General features: G+C 48.9%; 1 protein-coding gene across 1 annotated transcript in view; it reads left to right on the forward strand.

Annotated features, from left to right (window-relative positions):
* Positions 1-926, forward strand: part of ABCC3 (ATP binding cassette subfamily C member 3) — a 75,186-nt gene that overhangs the window by 46,149 nt on the left and 28,111 nt on the right. The window contains exon 12 of the mRNA XM_023511270.1: positions 148-524. Coding sequence (XP_023367038.1) covers positions 148-524 — 377 coding nt within the window. The remainder of the gene's footprint in view (positions 1-147; positions 525-926) is intronic.

Raw genomic sequence — 926 nt, forward strand, 5'->3', positions numbered from 1 at the left:
AATGTACCTTTTCACCATTTTTAAATGTTCAGCAGCTGTGACTACAAGTGCGTGCCACAGTGCCCAGCTATTTTTTGTTGCAGTTGTCATTGTTGTTTAGCAGACCTGGCCAGGTTTGAACCTGCCAGCTCCAGTGTATGTGGCCAGGCTCAGCCATGCCTCGGGCATGCCCCAAGGTAAACTCCTCCTGTGGCCAGGGCTCCGTGGCCTACGTGCCCCAGCAGGCATGGATCCAGAACTGCACTCTTCAGGAAAATGTGCTGTTTGGCCAAGCCTTGGACCCCAAGCGCTACCAACAGACTCTGGAGGCTTGTGCTTTGCTGGCTGACCTGGAGATGCTGCCTGCTGGAGACCAGACAGAGATTGGAGAGAAGGTACAGGGCCCCCTCCCATCTCTGAGAAGCACATACTGCTGCCCTCCTCAACCCAGCCACAGCCATATGTTCATTCATTCATTCACACATTTACATAACATTATGCCCAGCTCTGTGCCAAGCACTGGGGAAACTGATCTATCATCTGCTTAACTTGTGAACAGGTAAGGGCCACAGACTGCCCTGGGGCCAGGCAGAAGGCTTCTGCAGGATACAGGGAGGGCCCTGTGGGGATTTTGCTCAAGAAAGAGCATTGTTTTTGAGCTGAACCTTAACTGAGAATCTATTCACTCATTCATCTGATTTTTATGAAGTGCCTACTGTGTGGTATATGCTAGGCAAAATACACAGTAGTGAATATACCAGGGTAAGAAATCTCTTCCTCTGTATAGGTTATACATTCTTTCTCTCTCTCTCTTTTCTTTTTATTTTGGAGACAGAGTCTCATTTTGTTGCCCTCAGTAGAGTGCCTTGGTGTCACAACTCAAAACAACCTCAAACTATTGGGCTTAAGCAATATGGCTCAGGTAACTGTGGCTGCAGCTGGGGGTG

Source organism: Otolemur garnettii, unplaced genomic scaffold (assembly GCF_000181295.1).
Source record: "Otolemur garnettii isolate 467f Iridium unplaced genomic scaffold, OtoGar3 scaffold00018, whole genome shotgun sequence".
Taxonomy (NCBI): Eukaryota; Metazoa; Chordata; class Mammalia; order Primates; family Galagidae; genus Otolemur; species Otolemur garnettii.